Raw genomic sequence first — 16,866 nt, forward strand, 5'->3', positions numbered from 1 at the left:
ACTTGGGGGAATATTTAAGATTGTCCACTAGAGGGCGCTAACTTTATATAAATAAGTGGAGTGACCCGCGCTTTTTTTTAGCCAATGAGACTTTGGAGGGCGGGGCTTTGGAGGCCGAGCGAGCGTGTGATTGGTTGAAGGGAATCAGAACACTACCATAGTAGGCTACTTTTCCTAGTAAAATAAAAAAATCTAAATCTAGGCTTTTTGAAAAATAACATCTTTACACAAAAAGAAAATTGTTAAAAAATATATTTTATTTTATTAGAAACCAGCATTGCAAATATAGTGATGTATATCCAATACTCAACATTCAGTTTGGAAGAAGAAAATAATCTGAGGACTATTTGGATTGTACAACAGTCAGACACATTGTTGATTTATAATACTGCTATGAAATACCTGTAGTGAGAAGCAAGGTGAAACTGTCAGATATGAACATATGGTTCAGGCTGTTCCTAGACAGCTGATATAACCTGGTCCCAATTGCAAATTGAGCAAATCAGCTCTTACTGCAAAATGAATCATTTTGAAGTAATATTTATAAAGGCCTTTTAGGTAATTCCTCTCTTCTGAAGGTTTAAATGGACTGAATGGTCAAAGTTTGATCTCAGTCCTAGACTCTAGTGCAAAGTCCTTTAAATCCCTTTGTATTAAAGAAAACATTAGGCATAGACCACCAAGACAGCTAAGGTCACACAAATACATGTCTGGCAAAGATGCAGAGTCTGAGCTGTTAGATTCAGTCTATTGACTGGAGAACATCTGCAGTCCAGAGAGACAAAATAAAAATCCATTGACAAAAAGATAGCCAGGATGAAATCTTTTCTGCATCTAGCATAAACAACTTGGATAGTTTTCTTTGGAAGAGTTACCAGAGGACGGGTTAGAAGTTTCTTGATCTATAGCCTCTGGCTTGGCTAAAAACGTCCCTCTCTGCACAGCCTGCTTTATTTGAATTCATCCTTTTATAGTTACTTTTCCAAATTTGGAGATTAAGTGTGAGATTAAGAAATGTGCCGCAAATATGAAAGAATAACACAGTGGGGAAATGGGGAATAATAGAAAATATCATGTCATGTGTAATATGTATTGCATCCATCTTGAGAAAAGATCTTTTATCGTTTTAAAACGAATTCCTTCTTCTTGACGTGTATTTTAGTGATATTTCAGTAAAGCACTGGTTGGCTGGTAAATGTAAAGGAACTGTTAGTGGGCGAAAAGGTACTTAACTGTATATTTATATAGATCTCTATACAAGCTTTTAAAAAACAAGCACTTATACAAGCTTTAAATAAAGAATGTATATAGGCTAACTTTCTCGGCTTGGATTGGATTTCTCAGTTGCTGGCAGATTGAACATCGTCACATCGTCTACGTACAGATTAGTTTTTTAAGGTGACAGAACCTTTTCAAACGTACAAACAACAAAATAGCCTGCTTCTGAAGGGTGTTCCCCATTTATGCTTATGTTCTGTAATTTCAAAAAAAAAAAAAAAAAGTACTATCCATGTACTTCTTTACTTGGTAAGTGCTGTAAATACACTGTATTGTGCACATGTGAATACGCTATATTATGCACTGCAATACACTGCCTTTTTATACTGTTATGTGGATATACTGTAAATTGTCTTTACAGAGTTCACAAGATGCATGCGCTGTGTAATCACTGATAAAAGACATTTGTGAGGTTTGTTTCTTACAATTTATTGTAGGTATATATCCACCTCATCCAGCGCTCTTTTTGTTTTCTTTTTCAGTTTGAGAAACCACTGCAAACAATTCAGTGTGTGAGCAAACCATCCAAATGAATCAAACTGAATCATGAACAAATTCTTAATTTTTGCAAAATCAGAAGAGTGCTTAATTCATGAATTTGGCATGACTAGTGATGATTCTAAATAGCTGATAGAAATGACAGTATTGCTGAAATATTATCAGGAAAAAACATTCTCAGCGTGGTATATGGTAATATACATTTTCAGACAAGGATTTATCAGTAATATTTACTGGGGAAAGGAATATTTCAAGGGTCTTGCAACGCTCCTGCTGACAGCCACAAATTATCTTTATTTGCATAAAACAAAAATTTAAATAATCACCTTCAAATATGTACTATGATGGAAGTTTATAGTTCAGATCTAATTTGACATTTCAAATAAAGATTGCATTAGGTTATTGTATAATCATGTAAGATATTCCACTTGAGTCCTATCCCAGTTTGACAGTCACTCATTCTCATCTCTTCCGGAACAAATGACGTGGATGGGCAAGTTTTTTAGAAGTAACTTTGCTGCTCCCAGCTGCATTTTAATAAAAACAAACATTGGCCACTCACAGTATATAAACATATGACTTGACATTCAAGAATAAAATGTAAAAAAAAACAACCATATACAAATTTCAGTTCATTGTTCTGATAATAGATAAATATAATCATCCTGTGTGTCCTCATGGCCTTTTATAAATGAAACCTGCATAAAATTTGTATCATAAACCTTATTCAACATTGAATATGTAAAAGTGTTCTTCAAAAAAAAATTTCACGATTTGTCCAGATACAAAGTTTTACATCTGATATGTCCTCACTGAGTCTCAGATGAGTCTTACAATCTGTCCTCTGTTTAATCGTAGAGCAACATCCCACTGAACATCGTCAGGGGCTCCACTGAGTGGGCAAGTTTACCTGTGACCAGGTCAATGCAGATAGTATCTCCCTCCTGCAGAGGAAGTATGATGTTGAAGATGACCAGGGAGCCAGGAGTGTGCCGTGCCTCGGCAATGGGTTTCTCAAGACCCTCAGGCTGATAGCCTGCCGAATCTCCACGGGCAATACCATAATTGGATTTAGACAAGACTGCCTCAATCTTCACATTCTTGTGACCTGTCAGGACTGCACTGAAGAAGTATCGCCCATTCATAGGAGCAGTGAACAAACCTGTCAAAATACATTTGGTAGAGCATTTATGATTATGACAGTCCTTAATTCACATACAATATGCTTGTCTTTAACACACATACCTGTCTTTGGATTGTAGGCCTTTCTTTCATTGACAAAGACCTTGTTGAAGACTATAGTGCCTGCATTGTCTTGTGGTCGTGTGAGTGCTGCTGAGAATGACAGTCTTGGAACGTTGGCATCCTCTCCGCGAGGTCCTGGTAAGGACAAGAACAGACAAAAAAACGTTCTTAATATAAAGTAAAATCATTTTACTGTAATAGTAGAAGAAAAAGTCATGGCAGTAGTAATAGTAAGAATACTGACCTTGTTCACCTCTGAGGCCTTAAATAGGAGACAATTAAGAAAAATGGATAGGAAAATATTATTAATTTTGCCAGTTCGGTTAAAATTGTGAAAAAAAAAAAAATCATTCATTTATTTATTCATTAATTTACCTGGAGGTCCTACTGGCCCCACTTTCCCTTGTGGTCCCTCTCTGCCTGGATGTCCTAGTGGCCCAGGAGGTCCTTTGGATCCTTTCTCTCCTTGAGGACCAGGTAGTCCAGGAGGTCCTGAGGATTGGCCCAAAAGTCATTGTAAAAATTGCAAAAAATGCTGGCTGATATTTTAGATGGAGTATAGCATGTCACACAACAGGACAGTGTTTTATTTTGACTACACTAACGTATTTTTCCTCCCAAATGTCATGTTATGGTTGGTTATAGTAATGAGCGCAATACTGAGATAATAAATTATGTTTCAGATAATAAACAATCTTAATAAGGAACACTTTTAGGAGTATCTACAGGAAATATAACACAACCACAATACAACGACGACAAGGAACCATGCACTGAAGATACTAAGGTCTTAAATACAAGGGAGAGCTAATGAACTGAACAGAAAACAAGTGCGTGTTTAATTAGAAACTATGGAAACTAATAAGCGGAGGGAAACCGGTACAGGGAAAACAGAACATAACTGTTGCACCAAAATGCTAGACTTGACATTATTGTCATCAACATAATATTTAACATGACTATCCACATTGCATTTTCTTTTTCACAAGCAGAAATTTTTGATTGAGATATTCTTATGACAAAATATATAATTTGTTTTTGTCTTGATATGCATTATCGATCAACAGTTTGGAATAATTATGTTTTTTTTAAGACTCTTATGCTCACCAAGGCTGCATTTATGTGATCAATACATTACAGTAAAACCATAAAGATTGTGAATATTAATAAGAAACATTTATTTTTATTAGCAATGTTGAAAACAGCTGTGCTTCAAAAAATTTTGAGGAAACGATGATCCATTTCTTTCAGGATTCTTTGATGAATAGAAAGTTCAAAAGAACAGCATTTATTTGAAATATAAATCTTTTGTAACATTATAAATGTTACAAAATTAATGTGTCCCTGCTGAATAAAAGTACTAATTTCTTTTAAAAATATATTTTTTACCCCAATGTTTGAATGGTAGTGTATCACGTTTTCCACAAATATATTAAGCAGCACAACTGTTGTTGTCCACATTGATAATAATAAGAAATGTTTCTTGAGCACCAAATCAGCATATTAGAATAATTTCTAATAGCATATTAGAATAAGGATCATGTGACACTGAAGTCTGGAGTAATAAGGCTGAAAATTCAACTTTGCCATCACAGGAATAAATCAAATTTTAAAATACATTCAAATAGAAAACTGTTAATAAAAGACTTCTTTCAAAAATATAAAAAAACCTTACTTATTCCAAACTAGATAAGATAAATAGATAAGAACCTACCAGTAAAGTCCTGTTCAGTGAAGATCTGGAACTCCTTGAGAACGCGCAGTATGGAAGAGTTGAGGTTGTTCATCCTGCCACGAATGTTCTCTAAGTGAACATCATGAATGCTGTTGATGGCCTCACCGTGTGAGATAACTGTGGAGTTTAGGTCATTAACACACGTCCAAAGCCCAGAGACATGTTTGCTCAGGCCATCTTTGATAGTCTGAAGGTTCACTGACAAGGAATCCAGTCTACTGCAGACATCCTCCAACTTCGAGAGTCTCTTATCCAGCCCTTCTCGAGAAAGTTTGCATTCTCCCATTTCAATCATCAAATTGCTGTTAAAGCTACTGATGCCGTCAAAACGTCCTTTACTGTCTTCTTTGTGCTTGTTAAAATCATCCTCAATCTGATCTAACTCTGAGTGAATTCTGTCCTTAGACCTGTTCAGATCAGAAATGGAGTTGCCGTGGTTCTGTATGGTGTTCCTGAAGCCTTTCAGAGTGTCATTGATGGAGCTGAACGTTTGGATTACTCCTGTGAGCTCACCCTGAATGGACTTGAGGTCTTTTCCAAGCTTGCGAGTTATGGTGTTTTGATTATCTATGTTCCTCTTATGGTCAGTCATACTGTTCATGCATTGGCCTGTGCATTTCTCTACCTCTTCTTTCAATTTGCCCACTTCCTCCTGGAGGTTTGAGCATACCTGCGAGCAAACATACTCATCTGAATATACCTTCTTGCGCAAATCTGTAAGTTCTCCCTGGAACGTATTAAAAGAATAGCTGGTTATGTTTCTTATTTTTTTTAGCTCGCTCTCTATCGTACTACATATGTCGCAATCACGTCCCATTTTCTCCACATCGGTGATGATTTGGTTAAAGTGTTCTCCATTGTGTCCTGTCAGATCCTTAATTTTTTGAACGTCATGGCTTAGATCTTCAATACGGTCAAATAAGGAGTCACCAGACACACTTAATTCCTTTAGCTTGGTGTCAAACTTCTTAATGTCCTCCTCATTGCCAAAAACCTTCCATTCCAGGCTTTTCACAGTATCTGCTGTCTCACTCCCTTTTGGACCGCACGTCTCTGTGCACAAATTAATCGCTGATTTAAGTCCACTGTCGAGATCATTTGTTTTGTTCCCTAACCGTTCCAGGTTATTTTTGTGATCGTTAATGAAACGCTTCAAGTCTTGGATGCCTGTTTCCATGATAGATATTCTATAACCATGATCATCATTTCGATTGAGGACAGAGTTTTTTATCTGGCTGATCTCTCTCTGGACAAACTCCTTCATACTTGTTTCAGTATGGGAGCATTTTTGCTCAGTTTTTCTCACAGTCCCGTTCAGTCTTCTCTCCAGGTCTCTAAGACGACTGTTCAGTTTTTCTTCAAGTGCTTTTCCCCGACCACCATTCCCATTGCCTGATCCTCTCAACTCTTTTTCAAGACGTCCTCTAAGGATATCATACGTCTCTGCAGTCGAACTGACTTTCCTCTCAATGGCACTAAGTCTCCTGTCAAGATCGCTCAGGGAATCACAGCAACTCTGAGAGCGTGACAGTTCCCTCTCAAGCATCTCTACAGTTTGACGGTGGTGCTGCTCCATCACACTGATGTGCTTCTCCAGCGCTCGGATCCTCTCTCTGTCTTCCTGCTGTTGCCTTTGCATGCTCTCCACTCCAGTTTGGCAAGACGAGCAAGACAGTGTCACTCGCCGTTCCAGCTCCCTGAGAATCTCTTCTTTAAATGTGCTATACCGACTATCCAATTCGTTCCCAATTCCGTTGCTGCCCACAAGGTGGTTGTTGATGCTGGTGAGGGTCTTGTCATGGACCTGTGTCATGTTGTCCAGCATGTCCAGTTTGGTCTGGATGCTGTGAATGGTCTGGGCAGCGTCGGCTAGATTGTTGCCGCCACTGATGCCTTCCCTTTGAGATTCCTCGTGCATTTTCTTATTCATGTTGTGTACGGTTGAGTGGAGGTTGTGAAGGTCTTTATTCAAGCTTTGAATTTGTTCCTCAAGTTGTCTAATCTTGTTGTTGTCACTTCTCCCTATGAATAACATTGATTAACATTGAAGTTATTTAACATTTACTAATTCAGTAAGCACATTACCTTCCTGTTTTAACCCTAGAATGCATGACCCATGACCCATTATACCTATAATGTTTTTTGATTAAGACATAAAATCAAAACAAAATGCTGCAGCAATTAAAATATTCTCAAAATCCAAACCTAGCCGATCAATTTAACTCCATTTATGCATTCTAGGGGGGGGAAGTGTAACACCATACCTTCTTCACCAGTATGTCTGCCACTGCTGTCCTGTGTGGCAGAGGAGCCTTCACTACAATCATCACCTGAGTAACCATGACAGCACTTCCATTCCATCTCTGTGACCATTTTATAGGCAACCTTGTACCGTGGTCTTCTAAAAGTCCGATACCTGTGGTGTGAGATATTTTGTCATATTCGGTTCTAACAAGAGCTGAAACTATGAATATGAACTATATGTATACTAGTCCAACTTGACTTTTTTGTTGTAAAATTGAAGATTTAATATGTGTCTACTTTTCTGACATTTATGAAAATGAAGACTTAAAGCTGACAAGTTTAATTTAATCCTCTTTCACGACTTTAACCGGAGCGTCTCTAATGGCACTGCTCAAGTAGGCAGATAGAAAATATTTCTGTTACGTTCATATCCTAGGCTATGTATCGCTTTACAGAAGGCCACAACTCTGCTAGGAAACAGTACAATAAAGGCCTGTTCTTCATTTTCTTAGAGCTGTTGTTTCTGGGCATGTTTTTGTTATTTTATTCAGTCAAAGCTTTCAGTACATCATTAAAATCTTTGAAAGTGTTTGCTTTGCTCTGGCAAGCCTCTTGTGTGTCTTACTTAACTTTCAAGTGCACTTGTTGCTATTATTAGAACATTGTTTATACTCCATTCATACTTGTGATGTGGCTTCTGTATAGGGGACTAGTATTATGGCTGTCTTTGAAGATCTTGGATAAAACTGAGGTTTACTCAGACCTAAGAAAAAGGTCAACTTCATCTTGGACTTATGGCTGAAATTTGTTCTCTAAAAAATTATTAAATAACAACATTACAAGTAAGTTGTACGTTAGCAGTTTCATCAGAGACAGATTTCTGTCTCAATTTCTCTCCAATCTCATTCCACAAATAGTTTGGTGGACATGCATCCCGCTGAGAGAGGGACATGGGCCAAAACTTTCCAGTTTGACACTGTCATAATAGCGAGTGGTAACCAAGATTAAATGAAATGCAATTTGGCAGTGTTTTTGCTCATGAATACTTACAAAACCACATGGGAACACTGGCCCCAAGCACAGCGCTGGTATTCAGGTTTCACATAGGTCTCCACTCCATCTTCCATTACACAGCTTACAGTCTTTGTCACTACGTAGGCACACCAGTTTCTGTTTGTGTACAAAGCATGGGCAAATTATTCTTCTTAAAAGGATACTTCACCTCTGGAAAGATGAATGTGTATTTAAAATAGGTCATTTATGTAGAAGAAATGTGAAATTATTTTTGAATTTGGAGCTTTCTAGACTAAGAAAAGCCAGAAAATGTATTTTTGGCTTATGTGGATGAAAGACAACAACACCCAGAATGCACTTGCTTCGCTGCCCTAGGAGGCCACTCCCAAGCCACGCCTACCCGTAAGAGAGGGCAGTTGAAAACAACAAAGCTAAGCTACTAGCGAGTCTCCGTGATGAGTTTGCCCTGGATTTCGAGATCGCCCAAAATGTCCGGGATTCGGCTTTTGCGTTCTACAGTCGCCATTCATCATGTTTACTGTGGCGAGCAGGACGAGGCTGAGGGCCGGTCTCGCATCTCTCACGGAGGAGCGGGAATTTTCTAAGCAATGTTAAAATGCACATCAACCGATCACTTGTTTAGCGTTGATGTAAACACTACATTCAGATTCACCAATCGGAATGAATTCAGCTTTGAAACAAAAGGTGTGCATGTAAACAATGAATGGCGACCGAAGAAAGCAAAAGCCGAATCCCGGACATTTTGGACGATCTCGACGGCTGGACATGTTCGGAAAAAAGAGGATGGCTTTGGAAATCAAATGCACTGGCACTGATCTGTGATAGGTCTGTTAGCGCATTAGGTCCAACCCCCTATGGGCGGGTTTGAAAGTGTGGGAACTAGTGCTTGTAGTCTCAACAGAAATCCGCCCCTCTTACACTTCCTCCGACAATGACGCAAAATGACGATTTTTGCATCATTGTGGGAGGAAGTGTAAGAGGTAAATACGGATTTCTCCTGTCTCAGGGGAAAATGAGAGAGTGTTGCACGACCATTCAATAGTATGACTGGGTTTCTAACAATGCAAAGCTTAATGCAAATGGGTGGAGTGTTCCTTTAAGGCTTCATTTCAAATGGTTGAGGACTGCCATCTTCATTGTAGACATAACTGAATTAAAAAGTTATCTGTAATAAAAGTACAAATAATTGGCCTTCAAAACCAACACTTTCCTCCAATGACACCAATAAAGCATCACATCAGTACAACCAGTTAGCAAGGTTATGGCAGCATTAGGGTTGGCAACAAGAGCTGGTCCTTATTCAAATAAGTTTGATTGACAAGCGATCTGACCAATCATAACACAGACAAACAAACCAGATCTGTTGTGACACATTAAAGAGCCAGAAAACAGTATTTATTGTTTGAACTTCTTAAAAAATGACAATTTGAAAGCTGAGACTTTGTTTCACACCAAAAGTAACCTGTCATGTCTGTTGGTCAGTGTCCTCTTTACTCCTCTTTATGTGACAACGTGATGTTTGGCGTGAGAGCACCATGGCTTGTCGGACGTAGCAACATTAACTATGGGGGACGGGTCTTTGCGTAGGGTCAATTGACATTCTGTTCAATTAAGAACATGGCAATCCTCTACTGATGTGAAAATGGCAGACTATCTGACAGAGTTCCCTGCACTACTGAACAACACCGCTACTAAATCTACAGGGTGAAACAGACAAGCATGGCTGATTCACAAACAAATGACTCCAGTTCTTTTTAGTGAGACAAAACCTTCAGTGCAAGTATATTCAGACTAAACAAATGTCTCTTATAAACCACTTATTTTTGGTGAATCAAAACTTACAGCTGACCAGTGTAGTCTGATTCCCGAATGAGAGACTCTAATGATGAATCAAACATACACAACTATGGCTTTTATTATTACTATGTGCAAGGCTGCGTTGTAATTATATAAATAGTCTGACGTGCTACATCACGTTTCATAATTTGTTACCCTGGATCACAAAACCAGTCACAAGTAGCAAGGGTATATTTGTGGCAATAGCCAACAATACGTTTTATGGGTCAAAATTATCGATATTTCTTTTATGCCAACAATCATTAGGCTATTAAGTAAAGAGATCATGTTCCATGAAGATATTTTGTAAATGTCCTTCCGTAAATATATAAAACATTTATTTTTGTGAGTGAATGCAGCACAATTGTGAACATAAATGGACAACTTTAAAGGCGATTTTAGAAACCTTCAGATTCCAGATTTTCAAATAGTTGTATCTCGGCCAAATATTGTCATATCCTAACGAACCATACATTAAAGCTTATTTATTCAGCTCTCAGATGATGTATACATCTCAATTTAAAAAAAATTGACCCATGTGACTGGTTTTGTGGTCCAGGGTCACATTTGGTGTTTTCAGTTTATTGGAGAGGCTTGGTTCACAGTAAATGCTGCTTCAGACGAAGTACATCTTTGCAATGGCTGTTAGGTCACTTATTATGACAGCCATCTTCCCAAATTTGTAAAAAAGAAAAAAAAAAGAAAAAAAGAGCTTTAAGGTCTTCCTGGGTTTTTCCACCAAAATAAAAGCTCTAAGGTTTAAGATTGAAAGGTAAGAAATTAAGACAGCAATAATTTGTAAATCTCGATTATTATTTTTAAATACAAATGTTTTACTTAACAGTACAATAGTAATACATTTCTTTTTTCCCCCCTATTTTTAATAATTTAAATGACAGTCAAATATTCAATAGTAATAATAATAATACTAATTTTAATTATTATTGTTGTTCTTCTAGTATAGTTATTGAATGGGTAAAAAAAAGGTTATCCTTCTTTGTCTTTAGCCTGATTAATGAATTGAATATGTTGGGACATTTTTGTTTGTTTAGTAATGTCACCTCAAAAAAAAACGTGAAAAGTATATAAAAAGTCTCTGTAAACACACCTTTTGCAAGGATTGTTTTACATTTATTATTGAAATGATCTCATCATTTGGCATTGCATTTCTTTTTTTTTTCTTCTTTTTTTACAAATATTTATTCCTTAAAAGATCTAAAAAACAAAAATTGTTAATGGAACTGATAAGGAACTGAAATCGTTAAAGCAACACTAAGGAACTTTTTTTTACCTTAAAATAATGTTTCCAAAATGGTATCAGTGGTTCATCAAATCGTAACAGGGTGAAAGGCACTTTGCATTCGCTTTGCGGCCCTATATCTGCTATAACCACACTATGCAAGTTTGCCAAACCGGGTCGCGTTTCTGTAGTTCGAATGAGACAACTACAAATTTGACTTGCTTTACGCCAAGTGTTACAATAGTCATTATTTAGTTTTTCTTCGTTTCTGATGTCGCAATACATCATACTTTCATGAAATCATGTAACATACTCTACCTTGTCTTTGGACATTGTCATTCCAAAGCCGGTGCTAGATAAACAGCGGGCGTGCGTGCGACAGTCGGCTGCGGCAGGCTAAATTATTTACGACAGCGGTAATGGACAATTCCGCTTCCAACCTGTAGGGCGACCGAAGAGGAAAAGTTCCTTAGTGTTGCTTTAAGAGGAATCAGAATTGGAAACTTAAAGAGGCTACATGCGATTTTCTGAAATTTAAACTCGCGACTGACACCTGTGGCCAAAAAACGGAACAGCTCTTCCTTTCTGCTCGCTCTCGTACGTGCACACTTCACAAGTCATCCGCTGCAAAGAAGTCAACATTATGTTTACAGAGGTAAGAACAGTCAAATACATATATTGTTAGAGAAACTAAGTTTGTTTGCTGACTAGCGGTGGTGGCAGAGTGATCTGAAACGTTTAACATGAACGCGCTTGACGACACATCCGCAGACAGCGCGCGAAAAATCCGACCCGACAGAAAATAGGAAAAATAGGATACAGGCTTATAGGTGCACCCACTGTGAGCTGACAAGGTGTCAGTATGCTCATCAGGAGATGTTTGAGTCATAAATGGTCAAATAAAAAGGCTATTGTTACGTTTATTTTTGGGGAAAAGTTGCATGTAGCCTCTTTAATGATACTTCATGATTCCAGTCCAGCTTATCAAAAAATAAGTTGAGTTTATTTGGTTTTCAGACATTTTTTGTCACATGGATTTATTTGATGTATACATCTTAAACATCCACCCATCCTGTGAGAGAATGAGGGGAGAGATATCGCCATTCTGCTCAAATATATACATCTGCTCTGGGCACATATACAGTATTTATTTGGAATAAATACTTCATGTAATACCGGAATGGATAATACTATATTTAAAAAAAATGTCAATATGGTAAACAAAAGATTCTTATTTTTGTTCATGTGGAATTATCTTCATATTCAATGAGAGTTTAATGTAGTTTCCCCAACACCTTGGAAAGCTGTATGATTTAAAAACAAATTTTCTGATTAAAGTGATCAATTATGCTGTTTTCTCAGGGAGCATGTTTAGATGAAATCGAAACCAGGCTGGAATCCAATGTGACTGGTTCATTAAAAAAACTCATTGAGTCTGGTTAGTCATTCGTTATCATGAGCAGCGCTGAGACTGGAATGTCTCGATGCATCAACTGCAAGTGCTTTGCTCTCACACATACAAATAAATGGGGCCCAGACACTCAGAGTACACAAGTTCAACACGGACATCTTCACCACAGACAACCGTGCTTTTCAAATTCTACACTCACTCAATCTCAGACAAGGTGCATTTATTTGTGTTTCTGTGGACCTAAATATTGACTAAGTCTTTTCATCATGCATTATAAATACAAAATGTTGTGTTTGTTTGTAAAATAGCGTGAAATATTTATATGCATATCCTACCGTGTATGTAAATTTGGATTGGGTGTGTGATGAAAGAGCTTGTAAAGACATTCTGAATATAACCCAACATTAATAGCAAATTTATGGATGGATTCATGGACGTGTGCACATGCATTAATTAGGACACGCATACAAATTGTGGTATTTGGGGTAGACAACTAAAGAGTGATGGCAGTAGAACACTGAGCCATTGTTTCTGTTGGAGTCTGGGGGTGGTTTAAGAAAAAAGAAAGACAAAGGCATGGATCCATGTATACCAATGAGAAAAAAAGGAAATAGTGGTTCTCAGCTTTATCAAATTTGAGAGAGGAAAAGTAAACAAAAACTTTGGAGTCACAATGGCTTCTTTGTCTCATATGTACACAAATCCATTTTGATTGTGTTCAAGATCAGTCTTAAGAATGAGTTCCAGTGTGCAGCATTCTTGTATTCTTGCTCCCGGTTTAATTACCACACAATGGTTGCTCAGGATTGGAAGCAGTATACTTTTTTTGGTGTTGGAAAGAACTCTGTCTGTAAACACTTCCAGTCATTTAATTATTTTTTAAGACACTGCACCTGCCAGCATAAATTTTTATACAAGAATAAAATTCACTGCTTAGCCACATAAACAAGAAGACCCAGACGCAAGTATCAGGCCTGTGCCACTCAGACTCAAGAACATCCAGCTGAAGGCGACTGAATATAAACACCTTCCCTCAAAGGATAAAAATCCACAGGACCCAATTTGGCAAGGAATTAAGTATCACTTCAACCTCTCAAGCAGAAACAGAACTTGGACGGAAATAATAGCGAGAATACACAGTAACAGGGCAATGTATTGCTACGCTCAAAAGAGAAACCGTGGGTAGGCCTGCAGGGCAATGAGTTATCCATACAAACAAAGCTCAAATATATTTAAGCAAGCTGTCTAAAGGCAGATTCGTTTTTCTGCATGCAATCTAAAGGTCACCTTTTGACAATCTGTTTTCATGGTTTTCCCCCACTAGACTTATTTTCAGACTTGTTCCTCATTGAATGATACCAATACATCATTAATGTGCAGAACCACAGAAATTTATATAAAGCCCAAATACCTTTTTACACTGTCCAAAATATCTCTGTACAAAGATTTGCAATTGGCTTGGTCAGTGTCCCTACATTGCTCCCATATCATATTTACTTGTTATATCCAGTTTCACAAACGTTTGCAATTATGGGTAAGAAAATGTGATAAGTTTTATCATAGCAGGAACTACTTAGGTTTACGTTTCCGGCCAATGCATCGCAGTGCAAGAAGCATTTGACAAAACAAATTTGTTAAAAGGTAAAGCCTCCTGTAATATTACAGTGTGTATATATATATATATATATATATATATATATATATATATATATAGGCTATATATATATGGTTCTTTCAGTCTTTCATGCATCTGTTACAGAGAAATAGCAAACAGCATAACAAAATTTGTCAGCATAAAATATTCATTTTACTGGCAACTGACACATTTGTTCTGCTGGACTGAAAGCATTTGTGCATACCAGCTATTCATTGGGCATAATGTGGACTGACTCAGTACAACTCGATCAAAAGTAGAGGGGCAAATGATATCATCCGAGATATTGGACAGACAGGAAACATGACACACTGTGAAGGAGGGTTTCAGCTACCACAGGTCGTGTAATATTTCACACATCTGTAAAAACAAAACAGAGCTCAAACAGCCTTAAGCAATGGTGCCAGGGGCCAACACATTCTTTCCCGCAGAACCTCTGTACACCACTGGGTTGTGCTAATGCCAGGATAAGTGCACTTAAGGTCTTCACCGTTTGGCCTCCGTCCCATTGCACATGCATTAACGTCTGCTTAGTAATGCCAAAAAAGGGAAGACTGTCCAACAGTAGCTCACGCTCGCAGGGCTAGAGTCTGTGATTTCATACTGGTCTTAGTGACCAGAAACTAGTAAACTAATAACAGCATGAACTTATATTTGCAATATTAGCATCAGCTCCATGTAAGACAGGTAGCCTACGTGTGAGTCGGTGTGACACACCACGTGATTTTGAAAAACCAGCTTGAACGTTAGTAAGCAATGGTACACGACTTAATGAGGTGCTTTGACAGTTGTGATGATCAGGGAGTAATTTCAGATAGCATATATATTATTTTATTAATATAAACATGTAGTAGAACATATCTCTAATATCAGTTCATTTAGATGTTAGGCCCACCTAACAAGGACATTTATTTTACATGACAAAGTGTACAGTGTAATTTTTTAAATTTTTCAGTGTACAAATGTATTATTTATTATTATTAATATGACTCAGACCTGTTGTTTCTAAAATTAAAACTCATTTGTCTCTTACCTATGTCTACTTGTCACCTTAGATCCACTCTGTGCAGCAGATACAGACTGACTCTCATCCACACGTTGAGTGTATCGTGATGCGTAGGTTCCCGCTCCCCAAATATCTCCGGGCAAAATCACAGCCAACATAGCGAATAAGTAAACAAAATATAGTGCCATGACTTAGAAGTAAAAACAGAATTTAAAAATGCGATCGTTAAAAAAAAGTACATCCAAAAACTTCAACGTAGAAAATCCGACTTGTACACACCGAGCGCAGTCCAACAGCCCCGCTAACTCTCCATGAGTCGATGCTCAGCACTGATATTTCATAAAGTTCTGTGTAGCTAAATGTTTATGCCCCGCTGTCATCATTTCGCGCAGTGTCCATTAATCGCAAAAGATGCTCCCGTCAGTTTCCCCATGACACACGGTCCGCAGTCAAACCCTGATGAGAAGTGTCCGGTTTTTTCTCTCTTTCTCGTCTGCCCAGTCATAATGAGAAAACTGCCCTGAATAGATCCAAAACTCTCTCTCTCTCTCTCTCTCTCTCTCTCTCTCTCTCTCTCTCTCTCTCTCTCTCTCTCTCTCTCTCTCTCTCAGGAAGGAACCACGCTCTGCTTTTAAATTTTGGGACCTTCCTGGATTTCTTTTCAAATGTGAGCATAAACTCTAATTATAACAGACATATAACTGTTATCTATTTAACCCATTGTCTTTTCATTACTCTTGACTGGTGGGAATCTGACCCACTTTTAAAAAGAAAAACAGTTATGACTGCTCACTTGTTTGTAAATTCCTAATAGGGGTTTTCATACTTTTTGCCTAATAAGATCTCCAAATATGATGATAGCTATAGCCTATATACTTTCATGTACTACTCATTTATAATGTGTGTGACTTTAATGGCTTTTTATACTTTCGCTGTATTGAAATATTTGCTAGTTGACATTGCATTTTCTTCAGCCTGCTATATGGTTAGATGTATAAACCTGAAGATAAACATTTTCAATTCAATTCAGATTCATATTTGTAAAGCCCTGTGTTAAAAAAAGGATTAAAAAAAATACTGTGCTAAAAATAGTTTTATAATTATTTAAAAGTGCAGTATGTAATATTGACTGAAAGCTAGTGGTTGAAATGGATACTGCAGTCCTAATTGTTTCTTATTTTATTATTTAATTATTTCCCGCCAACTGTCAAGTAGCAGCGGGATCACACAGACTAAAACAAAAACAGGCATTCCGACACGGAACGCACAATTTAAAGTAGAATAATTGGCTGTAGCGTTGTTTTTCGGAGAAAAAAGTAGGCTATGTCATGTTAGCATGTTTCCTAAATCGTAAACATATTATTGTATTTTTATGCTTTAGTACAGTCAAAAAAATTGCTTGCACCTTTAAAGTTATAACATGACCGCCCTAAAATTAAAAAGAAAAAGATTTAAAAAAAAAAATATTTTCTGCTCTGTCAAATTTTCTAAACCCCGGTTTAAAAAACCCTGAAATACACAAAAGGGAAAGAAGAGACCCAAGCTGTCCCAGTTCTGGCCTGGAATTCACTGGACAGTTTCCTCTGATCTCAAGGTTGCTGAGATAGCATCACATATAATTGCTGTGATGTTAAAGCAATGCCAAAGGGAGGATCCAAGCTGTTAAGAGACATGACCTAACCTA

The 16,866-nt window shown here is 37.5% G+C and overlaps 1 protein-coding gene across 1 annotated transcript; it reads right to left on the reverse strand.

Moving 5' to 3' along the window:
* Nucleotides 1-237: 237 nt before the first annotated feature.
* emilin1a (elastin microfibril interfacer 1a) lies at nucleotides 238-15,731 on the reverse strand. Its single transcript, XM_081378319.1, has 8 exons — nucleotides 15,210-15,731; nucleotides 8,051-8,170; nucleotides 7,021-7,172; nucleotides 4,736-6,778; nucleotides 3,397-3,513; nucleotides 3,266-3,283; nucleotides 3,022-3,156; nucleotides 238-2,938 (listed from the first exon to the last, which is right to left on the reverse strand). Exons 1-8 carry the CDS (start codon nucleotides 15,368-15,370, stop codon nucleotides 2,625-2,627), a joined length of 3,060 nt encoding a protein of 1,019 aa, XP_081234445.1. The 5' UTR covers nucleotides 15,371-15,731; the 3' UTR covers nucleotides 238-2,624.
* Between the last annotated feature and the right edge of the window lie 1,135 nt (nucleotides 15,732-16,866).

This window comes from Scardinius erythrophthalmus, assembly GCF_964197995.2.
Source record: "Scardinius erythrophthalmus genome assembly, chromosome: 11".
Lineage (NCBI taxonomy): Eukaryota > Metazoa > Chordata > Actinopteri > Cypriniformes > Leuciscidae > Scardinius > Scardinius erythrophthalmus.

Bases quoted from the DNA above. Each gene is read 5' to 3' on its own strand.
- emilin1a (XM_081378319.1), bottom strand. From the start codon at position 15,370: ATGGCACTATATTTTGTTTACTTATTCGCTATGTTGGCTGTGATTTTG. The intron at 8,171-15,209 runs GTAAGAGACAAA...GTACACAAACAG, and splicing joins AAGGTGACAAGTAGACATAG to AAACTGGTGTGCCTACGTAG. The intron at 3,514-4,735 runs GTAGGTTCTTAT...GCCAATCCTCAG, and splicing joins CACTGAACAGGACTTTACTG to GACCTCCTGGACTACCTGGT.